Raw genomic sequence first — 19,957 nt, 5'->3', positions numbered from 1 at the left:
GCACTATTTATGTCAGTCTGAGATTCTGTACTGCGGCTCCATCACCTCCCCAGCAGCGCTGCATACTCCCGTGGCAGGATTCCCAAGTACTTGCAGCGGAGGCGCACCGGTCATCAGGCACACCACCGCTGATGCTCTCCAGGATCATGTGGCTGCACATCAGGGAGGAGGTAAGAGGGTCCGCCAGGTGGGACCCACCGGTTAATCGCGGTCCGGTCGCGGTCCCAGGAGACGGATTGCACCGCTGGCGTGGATACTGTACTGCACAGGAACCCCACTATATCCACCAGGGCAAGGGAGCACAGGTCAGATTTACTAAAATCCATTTGATATAGCCTCCACAGTACCCGGAGGTGAGGACCAGCATAGGGGATAAGGCGCTGACCTGTAGCCCCTCCCCAAGCTCCGGGCGCCATCTACTGCTGGTGTTCCCGCCCTGGAGCTGCATTTCACTCTCCCTCACTCCCTGACAGAGATTTTGGCACCATCTTCATTACTAGCTGGGCTGCTCTCCGGGACTGCAGGGCTCTGTCTCCTCTGTAAAGCCGCCTGTCTCATCAGCGCTGTGCATTTACAGGCACTTAAGTATTTTACATGTTATTTTAGACAGTGTTAGTTAAGAACAAGTGTACTACTATCTGAATATTTGGTACAAGTATTCTGTGATATACAGATGTGTCCACATACATCTTTGCTATATCCGCCATGTATGGGACAGTTTTGCATGCTATAGACTCAGAGATTTAGCCATGCCTTGTGATTTTCTTAATTTGCTTCTTTAATATGTTACTTTATACATATTTTATTATGGCAAACAAAATTTTTTAAATTCATCCACTCGCTACTCGTGAAAAAACAGCTTAGCCGTGTTTTGCATGTTGTGCCAAATTTGTAAAAAAGCAAATATGTAAGTGGACACATCGTACATCCAGTATCTACTGCGCATTGTTATATCGATACTCACACATATTTATAAGTAAATTACTAGTCCAGTGCAGTTTTATTGTTTATATGTAATAACATCTGCATTGTACAGTTGACTGAGTGTGCCTGCACCTGTTGTGTGGGATTCCAGTCTCCTGTATCACATATTGCTATCACTATATTCTATACCGTGAAGGGCTAGGTGCGTCAGGGGTCCCATATATATATATATATATATATATATATACACTGAATATACATTTTGGTATTTTAACTGTGTGTTTCAGTCACCTCATACCGCTTAAATCCTCTGTTTTGTGTCCTGTATTTACTGTCACATAACATAGGTTTTTTTTCAGGTATTGTGTTTGTCTGGCCATATTGTACTGTTACGCCCTAAGGCTACATTCCTTATAATGTCTGCCTAACAGGGTGGGAAATCTGCGGACGCTTTTGCATCCTGCAGTACTGGCACCACGGATTTACCTGAGGGGGAAGGTTTAGCTGCTGGTTCAGGCGCTGAGTGCCATACACCCAGTCAACCTGCAGCACCTGTGGCCAATCAGGACCCAACTTGGGCAGCGTTCTCAAGTATGCTGAGTACACTTGTGACACGTCTTACGCCCCCTGTGGGACCTCCAGTGCCATTGCAGCCACATATTGTTCCTGTAGTTAATCCGCCCTGGGCGGATACTCTGTCTACCCAATTACAACAATTAAATCAATCCTTGGTTAGACAAAAGTCGACCCCATGCTCCTCTGGAGCCAAAGGGTCATCTAAAAGGGCCATTTCTTCCTCACAATCCACTAATATTTTGGATAATTCTTCCGATGAGGATGGGGAATATACTGATCCGTCAGACACTGATACAGTTGCTTCTGATAAGAAATCTACAACCCAGGTTGATGTTCCTGACCTGGTGGAGGTTATTAAGCTAATTCTTCAAGTAGATGATGACATTGAACCTACGACTGCGTCTAAGGAACCTGATAAGTTCAAACATCAGAAGGTTGCTAAGGTAGTCTTACCACATTCTGACCACTTAATTGACATACGTCAGGAATCCTGGTCGTCACCAGGAAATAAATTTTCCCTGACTAAAAAGAGGCTAGATCGTTATCCTATCCCTGCGGAGTTGAGTAACAAGTGGGAAACTCCACAGCCGGTGGACTCTCATGTCGCCTGTCTTGTGGTGTCATCTACTCTGCCTGTCACCACTGTCACCTCACTGAAGGAACCGACGGATAAGCGTGTGGAGGGATGCCGGAAGTCTATTTACTATCTTAGTGGTGCGGTGCATAGACCCACTATGGCAGCCTCCTGGGCTGAGAAAGGAATTAAAGCAAGGGTTCAGGCAATTGAGGATGAGCTGCCTCAGGATTTTTCTGACACTGCCAGACAATATCTGTCTTATATTACCACAGCCTCCCACTATATTCAGGAGGAGGCCTCTGATGCAGTTGTAATGGCGGCCAAGGCATCTACTACGTCTATTCTGGCTCTTCAAATTATGTGGCTGAAGTCCTGGAAGGTGGACCTTGACTCCAAAAAGTCCTTGGAGGTGCTCACTTTTAAGGGAGACATCCTATTTGTGGAGGATCTGAACAAGATTGTAACTGACTGGGCTACTGCCAAGACTGCGTGTCTCCCAAATACTAATCCTTCTGCTCCGAAGGATAAGAGTACCACCTTTCATTCCTTTCGACCTCCAGGGAAAGCAAAGGGTCAGGCGTATCCGCGACAGGCTCGTGCTTCAAAAGCCACTAAGCCTAAATCTAAACAATCCTGGGCCGCCCGTCAGCCTGCTTCCAAACAAGACAAGCCTGCTGCATGATGGGGCGGGCCTCCCCATGGGGGACCCAGGGTGGGAGGCCGACTTCTGCAGTTCACCCAGGCCTGGTTACAGACCACCACTTCGGACACCTGGGTGCGGGAAATTGTCTCTCAATGGTACGCAATCTCTTTCAAGAGACATCCCCCTCGCCAGTTTTGCACAACGGTTATCCCTGCAGATCCATTAAAAGCACAAGCTCTACACTTGGTTGTACAATCCCTCATGGATACAGGAGTGATAGTGCCGGTACCTCTGTCTTAGAGAGGCAGGGGATACTACTCGACCCTGTTTCTAGTCTTGAAGCCAAATGGGTCCTTCCAGCCTATACTCATCCTCAAATCATTGAACATGTTTGTGAGAGTATCCAAATTCCATATGGAAACTCTGCACTCTATAGTGCTGGCCATGGAACCCGAAGACTATATAGTTTTCCTGGACATACAGATGCTTACCTGCACATACCTATTGCCATGTTGCATCAGCAATATCTGCGGTTTGCTATTGGCAACCTACATTATCAATTCCAGACACTGCCTTTTGGATTGGCCATGGCCCCTCTGATCTTCATCAAGGTCATGGCCATGATGACAGCTCTTCTCCGCTGTCAGGAAATCAGGATCCTGCTGTATCTGGATGACTTGCTGATCCTGGTGAACTCCCAAGAGGTTCTCCTCAGTCATCTGGAACTGATGGTCCAATTCCAACAAGCCCACGGATGGCTCATCAACTGAAAAAAGTCCTCGCTGGTCCCTGCTCAGAGCATGGTGCACCTTGGGGCACTACTGGACACACACAACCAACGATTGTTTTTGTCTCCAGAGAAAGGCCTGAAACTTCAGGACAGGATCAGGTATTTTGTCTCTCGCCCAAGAGTGTCGATACACTCAGTGATGCAAGTACTAAGCCTCATGGTGTCGGATTTCAACATGGTAGAGTATGCTCATTTTCATTACCGCCCTCTGCAGAGGTTAATCTTTTCCAAGTCGAATGGCCTGCCTGGATCTCCAACTGGGTCCTTCTGACAACGGATGCCAGTCTGTGGGGTTGGGGCGCAGTGTTGGAGCAACACTCTCTCCAGGGTCGGTGGACCAGGGAGGAATCTCTCCTCCCGATAAACATTTTTGAATTGCGGGCAGTGTTCAATGCGTTGACACTGGCCCTGCCTCTAGTACAGAACAGGCCTGTTCAAGTACAATCAGACAACGCCACCACGGTGGCGTATATAAATCATCTTGGCGGCACTCGAAGCCGCATGGCAATGCTGGAAGAATCAAAAATCCTTCGTTGGGTGGAACGCTATCTGCCAGACAAGTGGGGCCTACCAGATGTTGACCTGATGGCGTTTCGACATAATCACAAGGTTCCGGTCTTCAGATCAAGGACAAGGGATCCTCAAGCAGCGTTCGTGGATGCACTGGCATTCCGTGGAACTTTTGGCTGCCATACGTGTTCCCTCCAGTGTCACTCCTGCCCAGGGTACTGCGGAAGTTCAAGAAAGAAAGAGGAATACTACTTCTAGTCACTCCAGCGTGGCCCAGACGGCAATGGTTCTCAGACCTGCAGAGTCTCTCGATCGAGCGTTCTCTTCTACTTCCTCAATGCCCAGACCTCCTCGCTCAGGGCCCTTGTGTCAATACGGACCTAGCCAGACTGGCTTTGATGGCGTGGCTCTTGAAGCTTCACTCCTGAGAGCCAAGGGATTCTCTGAGGCGGTTATTCATACTATGTTGAAGGCCCGCAAGCCGGCTTCTGCACGAATTTATTACACGGTCTGGAACTCTTACTTCACATGGTGTGCTGCTAAGAATTATGATGCCTATTTGTTTAGAGCTTCTAGGCTTTTGGCTTTTCTGCAACCAGGCCTAGATTTAGCCCTTTGTCTGGCCTCCCTCAAGGTTCATATATCTGCCTTGTTGGTGTGGTTTCAGATAAAAATTGCGCCTATTCCTGACGTTCATACTTTCACTCAGGGTGTTTTATGGATTCAGCCTCCCTATGTCCCTCCTGTGGCTCAATGGGATCTGTCTGTTGTATTAAGCGCCCTGCAAGAGTCTCCATTTGAACCTCTTGAGTCTGTGGATCTTAAATGTCTTACACTGAAGGACGTGTTTTTACTGGCTATTGCCTCTGCTAGGAGGGTGTCGGAATTAGGTGCTTTTTCCTGTCGTCCACCCTTTCTGATTTTTCACTGGGACAGGGCAGTTCTTAGAACTCGCCCTGGTTATCTACCTAAGGTGGTATCATCTTTTCATCTTAACCAAGAGATTGTGGTTTCCACCTTTATCTCTTCTGGTTTGTCCTCCAAAGAGCCTTCTTTGGATGTGGTACGGGCTCTCCATATTTACGTAGAGAGGACTGCCTCCCTCGGGAGGTCAGATATTCTTTTTGTACTTTTTGGTTTTCACAAATGTGGCTGGCCTGCGAGGTGGATTAGAATGTTGATTGCACAAGCCTATATATAGGCTGGCCTTCCAGCTCCTGCTGCTATTAAAGCCCATTCTACTTGTTCTGTTGGACCTTCTTGGGCAGCCCGCCAAGTCACGTCCGCTGAACAATTGTGCAAGGCAGCTTTGTGGTTGTCAGTGAACACGTTCAACAGGTTCTATGTCTTTGATGCTTCCGCCTCCCAGGATGCTTCCTTTGGACGCCGGGTTCTTGTGCCCATGAGGAACTGCTTTAGGACATCCCCGATGTATTCCCTGTGGAATCGCAGTGTATCCCGCTGCAGAAAAGGAGATTTATGGTAGACTTACCATGGATAAATCTCTTTCTGCGAGGTACACTGGATTCCACAGGGTGCCAACCCTGACGCACTTAGCTTCTTTGGGTTTGTATGGCATTAGCTGCTGGTACCTTCTCCTGTCATGAGAATATGGTTCTATGTGACTAACAGCTACTGTCTCTTTTATCTGCTACTGCATTAGACTGGTTAACGAAACTAAGCTTCAGTGCCTGGAGGTGGGGTTTATAGAGGAGGCGGTGCAATGCATCCTGGGAACAGTCAAAGCTTTAGCCTGTTGGCACCTCGGATCAAGATCCAACTCTACACCACGATGTATTCCCTCTGCAATCCAGTGTACCTCGCAGAAAGAGATTTAACCATGGTAAGTCTACCATAAATCTCCTATTCTCCCACCAAACCGTCTCCTCTCACACCGCAACTCTTCCCGCTCACACCACGCTTCTTCTATCTTACAACAAACCTCTTCCACTCATACCACACCTCTTCTCGCTCACACCACACTTCTTCTCTCTCACACCAAACCTCTTCCTCTCACACCACACCTTTTCCCGCTCACACAACACTTCTCTTACATCAAACCTCTTCCCCATCCCACCACACCTCTTCCCACTCACACCACACCTCTTCCTCTCACACCACACCTCTTACTGCTCACACCACACTTCCCTCTTACACCAAACCTCTTCCCCATCACACCACACCTCTTCCCACTCACACCACACCACAACACAACACAACACACCTTAACTGCCTTTTAAAGGTGATGGAAGTAATTTATTTGCCATTTCTACAGTATATGATAGAACAGCATATGACAGCCACTGGGAGTCTGGATAAGAAAAGGGGAGTCTTTAAGATTGAATACAGAAGGATTTAAAAAAAAAAGTATGCTTTCCTGAATGAAGTTTGCAAGTAAAGGTGTCTTTGTCCAGCTTTAATTATTTTCCTAGTTATTTACAATTTCATCACTTCTCTCGCTCTACTAATTGATGCAGGTTCTTAATGCCAGTGGCAATGCATGCAAATCCAAAAATATGAATCATACTTATCTAATACTATTTAAAAACACAATGATGGGAGGAAAATTAGCTATACATTATTATGACCTAAAAATAAAGAGAATCTGGTGAAACAAATAACACTCCATAAAAATCCTCAGGTACTGATTGTATTGCACACATTGATCCAACATTACCTATCTTTGATTTTAAACAGTGATGGCTAACCTTGACACTCCAGCTGTTGTTGAACTACACATCCCAGCATGCCCTGCATCAGTTTTAGCATGGCCAAATAGCAAAACTGATGCAGGGCATGCTGGGATGTGTAGTTCAACAACAGCTGGAGTGTCAAGGTTCGCCATCACTGATTTAAAACATATGGGAACCTTTATAAGTAGTAACTGGTGGCATCACCTTTAGATGCATTGATTTCAAGCAAACATTACTTGCGCTGTGGATTGATCCTCTAAATTGTCTTGAAGTATTCTGGCCCATTCATCATTACAGAACTGAACTGAAAAGATATTTTTGGCCTGTGTTGTCTGTATTGCATTTGTAAGGTAACGTAATATTTAGCAGGGTTGAATCAGTCATTCAAAAATCCTAAATTTCTTCTGCATTATCTCCTCATCTATTTACAGTGGTTCCTAGACAGGAGGCATGGGGTGGGTACTGTTTATCCTGGCCCAGAATTTCTGCAAGGGCCAAGCAGGAGGCCCTGTTCAGTTGCTGAAGGGGAGATTGTCCCAATTTGCAGTGCTGCTGAGGGTGACAGTGTCCCCTTTTGCAACACGTGACAGTTCCCTTAGCTCTGCGTCGTGCATAGTATATTTTTACTTTTTATTAGGGGGTGTGATCACACCTCCCAGACTTGGTCACGCCCCCAGTACCTGGGCACATCCCCGCTCTTAATGACCCTATATATTTATTTATATCTATATATTTACTTTTTAGTATAGTATGTGTGTTGTTTTATCAAAATTCTGCTTCATCCCTTCATCCTAAAATTATTGTTACATAAACATATTGTAACTATGGGCCTAATTGAGAGTTGATCGCAGCAGCAAATTTGTTAGCAGTTGGGCAAAACCATGGGGGTAATTCCAAGTTGATCGCAGCAGGAATTTTGTTAGCAGTTGGGCAAAACCATGTGCACTGCAGGGGAGGCAGATTTAACATGTGCAGAGAGAGTTAGATTTGGGTGTTGTGTGTTCAATCTGCAATCTAATTTGCAGTGTAAAAATAAAGCAGACAGTATTTACCCTGCACAGAAACAATATAACCCACCCAAATCTAACTCTTTCTGCACATGTTATATCTGCCTCTCCTGCAGTGCACATGGTTTTGCCCAACTGCTAACAAAATGCCTGCTGCAATCAACTTGGAATTACCCCCATGGGGGTCATTCCGAGTTAATAGCTCGCTAGCTAGTTTTAGCAGCCGTGCAAACGCTATGCCGCCGCCCACTGGGGAGTGTATTTTAGCTTAATAGAAGTGCGAATGCACGTGCAGCCGAGCTCTGCAAAAACAGTTTGTACAGTTTCTGAGTAGCTCTGAACCTACTCAGCGCTTGCGATCACTTCAGTCTATTCGTGTCCGGATTTGACATCATACACCCGCCCAGCCACGCCTGCGTTTTTTTAGACACGCCTGCGTTTTTGCAAACACTCCCTGAAAACAGTCCGTTTACACCCAGAAACGCCCCCTTCCTGTCAATCTTCTTGTGGCCATCAGTGCGACTGAAAACTTCGCTAGAACCTGTGTACAACCACAATGGGCTTTGTACCCGTATGTCACGCGTGCGCATTGCAGGGCATACGCATGCGCAAAAATGGCAATTTTTAGCCTGATCGCTGTGCTGCGAACAACGGCAGCTATTGATCAACTCGGAATGACCCCCTATATGCGTACTGATAACATTACCACTGCCAATGTGCTGGGAGTGGCACAGAACATTTGTGCAGACTACCGTCATGCACTAACATAGGTGTCATGTTGTTAACTGATGTTTGATTATTTTTAAGTGACTTGGATTGTTTCTAAGTTTAAAACCATTGCTGTGGATTTCTGGTCTTTAGTCTTGCAAATATTTTATAATTACTGCATGCGGCTTGTTTTTAATTATATGATTTACTGGGGTCTGTCTATATACAAGGCCAGCCCCACCATTCTTACAATATCACAAAACTGTGTCTTCCATTATTTCTCTTACGTCCTAGAGAATGCTGGGGTCCACATTAGTACCATGGGGTATAGACGGGTCCATTGGGAGCCATGGGCACTTTAAGAGTTTAATAGTGTGGGCTGTCACCTCCCTCTATGCCCCTCCTACCAGAATCAGTTTATAAAATGTGCCCGGTGAGCCGGTCACAGCTAGGGGAGCTCCTTTTAGTTTTATTATTTTATAAAAGAGTTACGGACAGGGAGGCTGCTGGCAACAGTCTCCCTGCTTCGTGGGACTTAGGGGGGAGTAGGATCCAACCCTCTGAGGTTGATGGCCCCTATCTCCGCAGACAGGACACTGAGCTCCTGAGGGTGTCGATCGCAAGCCCCCGAGGTGACCGCTCGCTCCCGCAGCACTGCCGCCACCCCCTAACAGAGCCAAAAGACGTCGGTGGTGAGTAGGACGCCGGCGCCCCGACAAGCGGGGAGCCGGTGAAAGAATGGCGGCATCAGGGTGGGAGCGCAGTGCTGATGCTGCGCTCCGGAGGGCTCAGAGGTACTCTTGTGCGGCGCTGTGAGGGGCGCCCTGGGCCAGCGCAATACCCTTACACTGGTCACAGAAGCTATCAGGGACACTGTACTGCTGCTAGCAATCATTACCTTAGGCCAGTATAATATCTAGAAGTGCGGGAAGACGTGCCATTTTAAGGGGCGGAACTTCTCCTTAGAGCGGATCCAGCAGTCACCAGCGCCATTTTCTCCCTGCAGTTCAGACCAGAGACGCTGACAGGGAGCGCTGACCCTCCACATAATTCCATCTATCCTGTGCGGTACCAGTGGGTTATAGAAGGGGGGGGAGAGTGTTTATTCACATTAGTGTACTGTGTAGTCTATTAAGGCTACTCAGTCAGCGCCAGGCTTTTATTCTATAACTGCCTAATGGGGCGCTGTGTGTGCTGGCTCCTTAACTCTGTGTCTCTCTGAAGGTACTTGGGGAAAACTCTGTCTGACATTTTCCTGTGTGTGTGTGTGTGTGTGTGTGTGTGTATGTTATATATCTCACATTACTATGTCTAAGGACTCTGTATCTTGTGCTGCAGTGTATGTATCTTCTCCAGAAGAGTCTATTCCATGTACACAGGAATGCAATATACTGTCTCAGCCTTCTGAATCCGAACCCCAGTGGGTGGCTTCTATTAAGGGAATGATATCCCAGATTTCATCTAGGATTGCTCATTATGAGACTAAAACACAGGTTTTGAAAAAATCTGTAGAGGTTTTGTCGTATTCTGCTCCCACTACTTCCTCAAAACCCCATGGTATATGCCCAAAAAAGCGTGCTCTTGCTCAGATAATGCAAGTCAACACGGATACCAACTCTGATACAGGAGACGGCGATGGGGATATACTGGGGGGGAGGCATCCTATGCTAAGGGGGTGCAACTCATGATTGAGGCCATACGGGATGTTTTACACATTGCTGACAAGGTACCTGAACAGGTTGAGGAGGCTTACTTTACAGACAATAAGAAAGCCTCCCTTACCTTCCCTGCGTCTAAGGAATTAAACGCATTATTTGAAAAATACGGGGAAAACCCGGAGAAAAAATTCCAGATCCCAAAGAGAGTTCTTGTTGCTTTTCCTTTCCCTGAAGAGGATAGGAAAAAGTGGGAAAACCCCCCTGTGACAGGACGGTTCCGTAAGAAAGCACTCACCGCTTTCGCGTCCCGCCCCCTGTGCACAGAATGGAAGGTTGGGTCACACGGGACCTGACCACATAGGGGATTCCCGCTTACCGTCAGTAACCGCCTGTTACTGACTCCACACACTGCGCTGTGGGCGGGTTTATGCTGCCACCACCAAACTCCTAACCTCCCGTGGCATTTGGAACCACGGTTCTGCTCTGTATGTGCCGACACACTGCGTTACCACACCTGTGTGGTGTTGACGAATCCTTGCTAGGCCTCTTCTGGTAGCTGGCGGAATGCAGAACTTGGAGACGTTAGGTGCTTCCCTGGACAGCCGGAGGACGGTTCTATGTTTGGCATAACCCTGTAGGTCACAAGATGAAGCAATCTTCTTGAGGCAGATGATGTTTATTTGCTCAATAATAGTCTTAAAAAAGACTCTTCCCTATTGCTAGGGGCAACAGCATACAGCAAGATGTTCCAGCAGAATAAAGATGGTACAAATACAATTTCCAAGGGGCAACTGCCCTCCTTGTATCCTACTCCAATACACATTACCACAGGGGGTAAGCCCGCCCTGTGGTGTACAACCAATCAATGTTTACCCATGGACTGTGCATGCCTTGGTCGCATGCACAGCTAACATTGTTCTCTAAGGACAGTGGGGAGTGGTCACTCTCCTTTGTCTGTCCCATCCTGGAGGATCAGGATACGCCCCGGTGCCGTTCAGTGTAGGCTGGGGGAAGTTTTCCCGCCTAAACTGACTTCCAGAAACCTGCCCGGGACCTAGCCCACTGCCTGCAGCCTGGATTTGGGCTCCAGAGCTGGGCAGCCTAGATCCCCGGTCAAGGTTTCCTGGCCACTACAGGTGATCTCCATGGAGCTCCAGAAAACCACTAAGCTTGTTTCAAAGCTGAGCTTCTCCTCTCTCTCCCAATGCCACTTTCAAGTGTCAGGCTGGAAGGGAAAGTATTCCGTTTTTGGGGAAAAGGTCTGGGAGAATCCATCAGCCTGCACAGCCATGGATTCCCCCCTCCTGGGACACACAACCAAGTAAGTGCATTTTACCTTTAAATACATCACATTTAAAATACACTGTACATTCCCCTTTAAATATACACTGAGCATGTGCCCTGCACAGGCTCCACATACCCAGGCACTGCAGTGCCTCACATCACACTGTATATATTATTACTGCAGCCTGGCTGCTAGGGCTCTCTCTCTCAGTGCTGGAGGTATGGGGCTGGTTTCCCCCATCCTCCAGCCTGCCTGCCTGCCACTGGGGTGCAGGGAGCTGGCTCGCCCTGTCCCCCCAGTGTGGCACTAACTTGGTGGCCTCGCCGCACAGTGCGGCGCACCCCCCTGATCTAAAGCCCGGCAGCCCGGGACACTTGTCCCGGCCGCCATGGCTCTGTGTCTTTGGCAGCGCTGAGGTGCCGGGAGCGTAGCTCCCGGACCCCAGCACTCACCATCCTGCTCACCCCCGCCGCTAGGGAGCCTGCTAGCCCGGTCCCCCATGAGCGGCGCGCTCTGGTGCCCTCGCCGCGCAGAGGGCCGGCTAGCCCAGTCCTCTGTATGCGGCGCTGAGGTCTGTGGCCTCGCCGCAGTGTCCGCTGGGGAGCCGGGCTGCGGCGCACCCCCCTTGCCGCCCAGCAGCCCGGGACGTTCGTCCCGGCTGCCGTGGCTGTCTACCTCCAGTGTGCTGAGCAGAGGCAACCACAGAGCACGCTGCAGCGGGAGCTGAGCTCCCAGCCACAGCGGCTCACCCTTCTCCCCCGGCACACACACAGCTCAGTGCACCGGGGGGGCTGTGCTCACCGCTGCCGTTGCCGGGAGCGGAGCTCCCGGACTCCGGCGGTCAGCGGCTCGGCTCACACAGATCACTGCAGCGGGAGCTGATCTCCCGGCTGCAGTGGTTCCCCTCTCCCCCGGCGCGCACACAGTGATCAGCGCGCCGGGGGCGGCTCCCTCACTGCCGCGGTCACCGGAGAGGTCCAGGACCGCGGCACACATTTAAAAATACATTTTTAACCATTTTAACACACACGGCGCCTAGCGCCGATTACATTTAAAATTGGCGCCAAGCGCCCAGTGTCCCTATAATGGCGCCGGGCACTGAGGGTTAACCCCTTCAGTGCCGGGGCCGCCATTAACCATGTGGCTGGTGGGTGCTCTGGCCACACCTCCTATAGTAGACGCTTCTGTATCTAGATTGTCTAAAAAGGCGGTTTTACCTGTACCTGGGTCTACCGCGTTAAAAGAGCCGGCAGACCGCAAGATTGAGACTACGCTCAAATCCATATACACTGCTTCAGGCGTGGCGCTTCGGCCCACTATTGCTTGTGCATGGATTTCTAAAGCCATAGTAAAGTGGTCAGGCACATTACTAGAGGATTTAGAAACTATGGATAGAAGTGACTTGAAATGTTCTTACGTCACATACAGGATTCTGCAGGTTTCATGGTGGAGGCCATGAAGGACCTTGGTCATCTGAATGCACGGACATCTTCCATGGCTGTCTCGGCATGCAGGGGACTCTGGCTGCGCCAATGGTCTGCAGATGCGGAATCCAAGAAGAGTGTGGAGAACCTACCCTTCACAGGTCAGGCTCTGTTTGGGGAAGCTTTGGATGCATGGATTTCCACGGCAACAGTGGGTAAGTCAACCTTTCTTCCCTCAGCCACTCCGATGACGAGGAAATCTTATCCTGTGTCTACAATGCAGTCCTTTCGGACCGCAAAGGTTAAAAAGTCCAAGTCCCCTTCCACTTTCTTCAGAGGTGGTCGGGGAAGATCCAGGAAACCTGCACCAACAGGTTCGCAGGGACAGAAGCCTGGTTTCCTCAAAATCCTCAGCATGACGGTGGACCTCCCAGCCTGGAGCTTGGGCAGGAGGAAGCACGTCTAAGAAATTTCAGTCAGGTCTGGGCCTCATCAGGCCTGGACCCCTGGGTACAAGATATTGTGTCCCAGGGGTACAGACTGGAGTTTCAAAAACTCTCACCTCACAGATTTTTCAAATCAGGCTTACCAGCTTTGCTGACAGAAAGGACTATCCTACAGGAAGCCATTCAAAAATTGGAATAGGCAAATGTAATTGTTCCAGTTCCACCTCATCTGGAAAACAAGGGTTACTACACAAACCTCTTTGTGGTACCGAAACTGGACAGTTCGGTCAGACCAATATTGAACCTGAAATCTTTAAACCCCTATTTGAGGGAAAACACAGTAGTGTGAATTCCTGGAGCAAAAGGTTATCAGCCCAATCTAGATCCTCAACGGATCCGTCCAAATATCAGATCAAAACAATAATCAACAAAAAAACATTTTTAAAGGAATGATGAAAACTCACTGCCTGGTTTCACTATGGTGAAACCAGGCAGTGGGTTTTCATCAATCCTTTAAAAATGCATGTTTTTGTACAATTTTCATGTTTGATATCTGGATATCATGAGACAATTCAAAGAGTGATCATCCAAAAGGACACCATAACATGTGATGTATATCAAAATGTATTTGCTCTGTTATCTCCCTATTTGAGGGAATTCAAGTTCAAGATGGAGTCTCTGAGAGCGGTGATCTCAGGTTTGGAGGAGGGGGAATTTCTGGTATCTCTGGATATCAAGGATGCGTACCTCCACATTCCGATTTGGCCGCCTCACCAGCTTATCTCAGATTTGCACTGATGGACTGTCACTATCAGTTCCAGGCACTGTCATTTGTCCTATCCACGGCACCGAGGGTGTTCACCAAAGTAATGGCAGAGATGATGCTAATCCTGTGCAAGCAGGGAGTGAACATAATTCCATATCTGGACGATCTGCTGATAAAAGCATCTTCCAGGGCAAAGTTGTTGCAGAACATTGCTCTCACAACTCAACTGCTGCGGGATCATGGATGGATCCTGAATCTTCCAAAGTCACATTTGGAACTGACAAGGAGATTGTCTTTCCTAGGGATGGTCCTCGACACGGAAGTGCAGAAGGTGTTTCTACCGGTGGAAAAAGCGTTGGTGATACAAACAATGGTCCAGGTTGTTTTAAAGCCAGCCCGGGTATCGGTTCATCAGTGCATTCCTTCTTGGGAAGATGGTTGCCTCCTACGAGGCTCTACAGTACAGAAGATTTCATGCACGGTCCTTCTCCTAGACAAGTGGTCGGGATCTCACCTACACATGCACCAGAGGACACATCTGTCGCCGAAGACCAGGATTTCACTTTTTTGGTGGCTACAAATGCCTCCCCTTCTAGAGGGCCACAGGTTCGGGATTCAGAACTGGATCCTTCTAACCACGGATGCAAGTCTCAGAGGTTGGAGCGCGGTCACCCAAGGGGAAAACTTCCAAGGAAAGTGGTCAAGTCTGGAATCCATCCTTCCGATAAACATTCTGGAACTAAGAGCCGTGTACAACGGACTTTGACAGGTGGCACATCTTCTACAAGATCAGCCCACTCAGGTGCAGTTGGACAATGTAATGACTGTGGCCTACATAAACCGACAAGGTGGAATGAAGAGCAGAACCGCAATGTCAGAGGTGACAAAAATCCTCCTCTGGGCATAAAGGCACGTGCTGGTGCTGTCGGCGATCTTCATTCCGGGTGTGGACAACTAGGAAGCGGACTTCCTCAGCAGACACGATCTCCATCCGGGAGAGTGTGGCCTCCACCCCGAGGTGTTCGCAATGGTGACAAGTCTTTGGGCATCCCTCAAATAGACATGATGGCCTCACGCCTCAACAAGAAGTTTCGGAGGTATTGTTCCAGGTCGAGGAATCCACAGGCAGTGGCGGTGGACGCTCTGGTAACTCCGTGGGTGTTCAAGTCAAGTCAAGTACTGTATGTGTTCCCTCCACTTCCACTCATCCCAAGGATTCTCAAACTTATAAAATGAACAAGAGTTCAGGCGATCCTCATTGCTCCAGACTGGCCAAGAAGAGCTTGGTACGCGGATCTTCTGGAATTACTGCTGGAAGACCCGAGGCCTCTTCCTCTTTGAGAGGACCTTCTGCAAAGAGGGGCCGTTTGCTTATCAAGACTTACCACGGCTACGTTTGATGCATGGAGGTTGAACAACAGATCTTAGCTCAGAAAGGCATTCCGACCAAGGTTATTCCTACCCTGATCCAGGCTAGGAAAGAACTAACGTCTAAATATTACCATCGCATTTGGAAAAAGTATGTGTCGTGGTGTGAATCCAAGAAGTTTCCTACGGTGGAGTTTCAACGTGGGCGGTTTCTCCTCTTCATGCAAGCAGGTGTGGATGTGGCCTACGTTTGGGCTCCATAAAGGTCCAGATTTTGTCCATTTTCTTCCAGAAACCTCCCTGAGGTTCAGACTTTTTAGAAAGGGGTGCTGCACATCCAGCCTCCCTTTGTGCCTTCTACGGCACCTTGGGATCTTAATGTGGTGTTGCAGTTCCTGCAATTGGATTGGTTCGAGCCTTTGCATGAGGTTGAGGTCAAGTTTCTTACTTTGAAGGCGGTCACACTATTGGCATTAGCATCTGCTAGACGTGTGTCTAAATTGGGGGATTTGTCCTGCTTAAGCCCCTACTTAATTTTCCATGAAGATAGAGCTGAGCTCAGAACTCTGTCAGCAATTTCTTCCAAAGGTTGTGTCGGCTTTTCATATCAACCAACCTATTGTGGTGCCAGTGGCTACTGACTCCTCAATTACTTCAAAATCCTTGGATGTTGTAAAGGCTTTGAAGATTTATGTGAAGAGAACTTCTCATCACAGAAAGTCGGACACTCTGTTTGTCCTTTATGATCCCAACAAGGTTGGGTGGCCTACTTCTAAGCAGACAATTTCTCGCTGGATCAGGTTTACTATCCAGCATGCTTATTCTACTGCAGGCTTGCCGTGTCCAAAATCTGTTAAGGCCCACTCTACTCGTAAAGTGGATTCTTCCTGGGCAGATGCTCGGGGTGTCTCAGCTTTACAGCTTTGCTAAGCAGCTACAGGGTTGAACACATTTGCTAAGTTCTACAAATTCGATACCTTGGCCTCTGAGGACCTTCAGTTTGGTCAATCTGTTCTGCAGGAGCCTCCGCGCTCTCCCATCCGTACTGGGAGCTTTGGTACATCTCCATGGTACTAATGTGGACCCCAGCATCCTCTAGGACGTAAGAGAAAATAGGATTTTAATTACCTACCAGTAAATCCTTTTCTCGTAGTCCGTAGAGGATGCTGGGTGCCCACACAACGCTTCATTCTCCTGCAGTTGTTACTGGGTTTGGCACTGCCTTGTTACTTGGTTAAGTACTGCATTGTTACTTGGTTAAGTACTGTTGTTCAGCTGTTGCTGACTTTTTCAAGCTAGTTGGCTTGGTTTGCCTTGTTGTGTGTGAGTTGGTGTTAATCTCACCACTATCTGTGTATTTCTTTCTCTCGAAGTATGTCCTTCTCCTCGGGCACAGTTTCTAGACTGAATCTGATAGGAGGGGCATAGAGGGAGGAGCTAGCCCACACTATTAAACTCTTAAAGTGCCCATGGCTCCCAAGGGACCCGTCTATACCCCGTGGTACTAATGTGAACCCCAGCATCCTCTACGGACTACGAGAAAAGGATATACCGGTAGGTAATTAAAATCCTATTTTAATATTGTAGTGAAAAAATAGGAAACAGAGATTTAAAATGCTCCAATAATACCCAATTTCACAAGTAACACCTAAAAGGTGAGTAATGAAGTATACCTGAATAATACCGTATTCAGGTATACCACAATAGTTGACAAAATTCTGGCATCAAATAGGAGTCCGAAGGATCTTTAACAATAGGAGTCCGAAGGTTCTTTAACAATGTCTGAAATAAACTGTGTCCCCTTCACATTTATGTGAGCACCACAGCTCAAATTATTATAATTATTATAATATTAAAATGTGGACACTACTATATATTTCTATTATTATAGGGCATTACTACATATGTCTATTATTATGGGGCATTGCTATATATTTCTATTGTAATGTGGGACACTACTATATACTGTATGTCTATTATTATGGGGCATTTACTATATATTTCTATTGTAATGTGGACACTACTATGTATATGTGTCTATTATTATGTGGGTATTACTATATATTTCTATTGTAATGTGGGACACTATTATATATTTCTATTATACCGGGGGCACTACTACAGTATATATTCCTTTTATAAGGGGGACATTCCTAAGTATTTTTATTAAATGGGGCGCATTACAATATATTTCTACTCTACTGGGGTTATTACTGTATATTGCTAGCCATGCCTCCAGAGTGCAAAGAAAAGGGACTGTGTGGCCACACCCCTAATATAATATTACCACTCCCCTTAGTGTTATGTGGCCATGCCCCATCATGACACATGATCACACCCATTTTTCGGCACACTCCGTACCACTAAGAAAATATTTTTGCTTACACCACTGGTGTTACTTGTGAAATTGGGCATTATTGAAGCGCTTTAAATCTACAGTATGTTTGCTATTTTTTCACTACAATTTATGTTTTGGGTACATTGGGATATGTACTAAGAGCACAAACTTTTAGCTGCACTGATAATTTAATTGGGCAGTATTTCATTAATTATTTTCTCATTATTTAATATTGGCAAGAGGATGGCTTTGTTGGTATGTAGTATCTGGATTTCAGTCACTTGTAACATTTTGTATTCATGCCATTAAGTTCCAGTGTTATGTCACCAGTCTGCAAAATATTATTTTATTTATGTGAACAGCATATTCTCTACAGCCACTTCTCATACAAAATACTCTTGTTCGGTCTTTATTTCATGGTAAAACCATAAACACTGACAGTAGATGATGTACTATGGGCACGGTGATCGTTAGTCATTACCCTCATCTTCTTTGTGACGGTGTATTGTGCACTTTCTTATTCTGGTGATTGTTGGAAACGACCATTCGTGGAATGAGATACAATGATGTTGAATTACATTATTAGCCTGACCACGAAATGTTGAAATATGATTTTTTTTTCTTTTTTTTTTCTTTTTTTCATTTTTAGTCTCTTGAACACTAACTAATCTTCTCCTGAGGTCATGAGAAATCTCTTTTTAAATAGAGAAAGACCTCTGAAACCCAGAACTGATTACATATCATTGAACAACTGTTAAACCCCAAATACAATCAGATATATTAAACTGACTATTGAACCTATAGATTTTTTTTTTATAAAATATGAAAAGTTGTGGTTTTATGTGCTAAAAAGTTACATTTTATATTTTATTAGTCTAATAAGAGTATCTACATTGTATAACCAAGAGAAGCAGGGGTGTCTCAAGGGGCGGGCTGTCTGGGCTATCATCCAGATCACTGTAGCCTGGAATGGTGCAGCTGTAGTTACAGTTGCGGATCCAGGGGGTGGATCAGCAGGGGGTAGTTGTAGTCACTTATGCGTTTATAGGATATGTTATATTATATTTAAAGAGCATCCTGTGTAGCAGTAATGTAAATCTTCTAAAAATGTTCAAATGTTCAGAAGACAAAGATCAGTGGTCTTATATGAGTGACCGGCCACAAGCATTGCGTCATGTATCATTATGCTTAGACTGAGATATGTTCATTTTTGGTTTTGGTAAGGCGGAGGGGGGTGTCAAAGGAAATTTTTGCCCTGGGTTCAACTTGGACTAGAACCAACCCTGAAGAGGAGGCTCCGGCTTCAGTTTGATTTAAAGGAATTTAAAAAATGTCATGCTATTTATGGTCATGAATATATTTCAATCAGTATAAGTCCCCTGTCACTAAAGCTTTGGGGACAGGGTGGAGCAGAATATTATCACATTTTGTATCTATTAATAACTCATGTTTTTCTTCCGCTCCATTTACAGTTCCATCGATATTAAGAGTAATGCAACGCTAGCATACAGAAACATCCTTTGCAAAATGTGAACATCATTTCCATGAACTCGGAGACTCGCACCAGATCTATGGGATGTGCAAAGATAATTAAAGCAAGACACACTGTATCTTAAAGAATGGTGGGTCAAAATTGGATGTTCCCCTTAAGGGAAATGGTATAAGGGTGTCTCCACATACAATCTACTGAACTTACACATGACCACATCTGACCAATCCTGCCAAGTACAATTATATTAATTTATTGATGTCATATTAATTCATATCTACCTCTAATTCAGGCCCTGAATGTTTCATTAATAGACAGTACATATTATACGGTTTTGCTGTTCTAATTACCTCTCCAGCTGCAGCTTCCTTGTTCATGAGGTGCTCTGAGCCTATCCCATTTTCACTGCCGAAATGCAGCATCACCTCATCCAGACGATGATTATACAACAGCGGACCGCCTGAAATATTAACCGGCTGTTGCTTGTCCAGACGAAATGAAACATGCCGCCCTGTGTTATACATTGTTCCACTGACCTGCAATAGAATATTCATATTTATACCCCATGTTAAGTAACTATACTGTAGCTTCATAGTAATGTTTTTTTTGTAAACAGAAAGACAGGGATTATCTTCTAGAGCAGAGGTGGTCAATATATGGCTCTCAAGTTGTTGTACAACTACACATCCAAGCATGCCCTGCCATAGTTTTACTATTTGGCCATGTAAAACTGTTGCAGGGCATGCTGGGATGCG

General features: G+C 46.6%; 1 protein-coding gene across 2 annotated transcripts in view; it reads right to left on the bottom strand.

Annotated features, from left to right (window-relative positions):
- Positions 1 to 19,957, bottom strand: part of CA11 (carbonic anhydrase 11) — a 500,072-nt gene that overhangs the window by 115,295 nt on the left and 364,820 nt on the right. For both annotated transcript variants that reach the window (XM_063942739.1, XM_063942738.1), the window contains exon 4: positions 19,553 to 19,738. In XM_063942739.1, coding sequence (XP_063798809.1) covers positions 19,553 to 19,738 — 186 coding nt within the window. The remainder of the gene's footprint in view (positions 1 to 19,552; positions 19,739 to 19,957) is intronic.

The sequence above is a fragment of the Pseudophryne corroboree genome, chromosome 10 (genome assembly GCF_028390025.1).
Source record: "Pseudophryne corroboree isolate aPseCor3 chromosome 10, aPseCor3.hap2, whole genome shotgun sequence".
NCBI classification, from domain to species: Eukaryota; Metazoa; Chordata; class Amphibia; order Anura; family Myobatrachidae; genus Pseudophryne; species Pseudophryne corroboree.
This window is presented reverse-complemented; position numbering and strand designations above follow the sequence as displayed.